The 827-nt window shown below is 43.7% G+C and overlaps 1 protein-coding gene across 1 annotated transcript; it reads left to right on the top strand.

The window, feature by feature from the left end:
- Positions 1 to 6: 6 nt before the first annotated feature.
- VOLCADRAFT_70972 (uncharacterized protein) lies at positions 7 to 726 on the top strand (the record flags this gene model as incomplete). The annotated part of the gene is made up of 2 exons (XM_002959386.1): positions 7 to 144; positions 379 to 726. Coding segments are annotated over 2 exons (486 nt in total), but the record flags the coding sequence as incomplete, so codon positions are not given.
- Positions 727 to 827: the final 101 nt, after the last annotated feature.

Below are 827 nucleotides of genomic sequence, written 5' to 3'. Positions count from 1 at the left end.
ATGCCATATGCGATCTGCAAGCATATGCCATATGCGATCTGCAAGCATATGCCATATGCGATCTGCAAGCATATGCCATATGCGATCTGCAAGCATATGCCATATGCGATCTGCAACCATATGCCATATGCGATCTGCAACCATGTTCAATCTGCAAGCATATGCGATCTGCAAGCATATGTGATCTGCAAGCATATGCGATCTGCAAGCATATGCAATCTGCAAGCATATGCCATATGCGAATCTGCAAGCATATGCAATCTGCAAGCATATGCCATATGCAAACATATGCCATATGTAAGCATATGCCATATGCAAGCATATGCGATCTGCAAGCATATGCGATCTGCAAGCATATGCCATATGCGAATCTGCAAGCATATGTTATATGCGATCTGCAAGCATATGCCATATGCGATCTGCAAACATATGCCATATGCGATCTGCAAGCATATGCCATATGCGATCTGCAAGCATATACCATATGCGATCTGCAACCATATGCCATATGCGAACTGCAACCATATGCAATCTGCAAGCATATGCGATCTGCAAGCATATGTGATCTGCAAGCATATGCGATCTGCAAGCATATGCAATCTGCAAGCATATGCCATATGCGAATCTGCAAGCATATGCAATCTGCAAGCATATGCCATATGCAAACATATGCCATATGTAAGCATATGCCATATGCAAGCATATGCGATCTGCAAGCATATGTGATCTGCAAGCATATGCGGTCTGCAAGCATATGCGATCTGCAAGCATATGCGATCTGCAAGCATATGCCATATGCGATCTGCAAGCATATGCCATATGCGATC

The sequence above is a fragment of the Volvox carteri genome, assembly GCF_000143455.1.
Source record: "Volvox carteri f. nagariensis unplaced genomic scaffold VOLCAscaffold_198, whole genome shotgun sequence".
Classification (NCBI taxonomy): domain Eukaryota; kingdom Viridiplantae; phylum Chlorophyta; class Chlorophyceae; order Chlamydomonadales; family Volvocaceae; genus Volvox; species Volvox carteri.
Note: the sequence above shows the minus strand (reverse complement) of the source record. Positions and strands in the feature narration are given on the sequence as shown.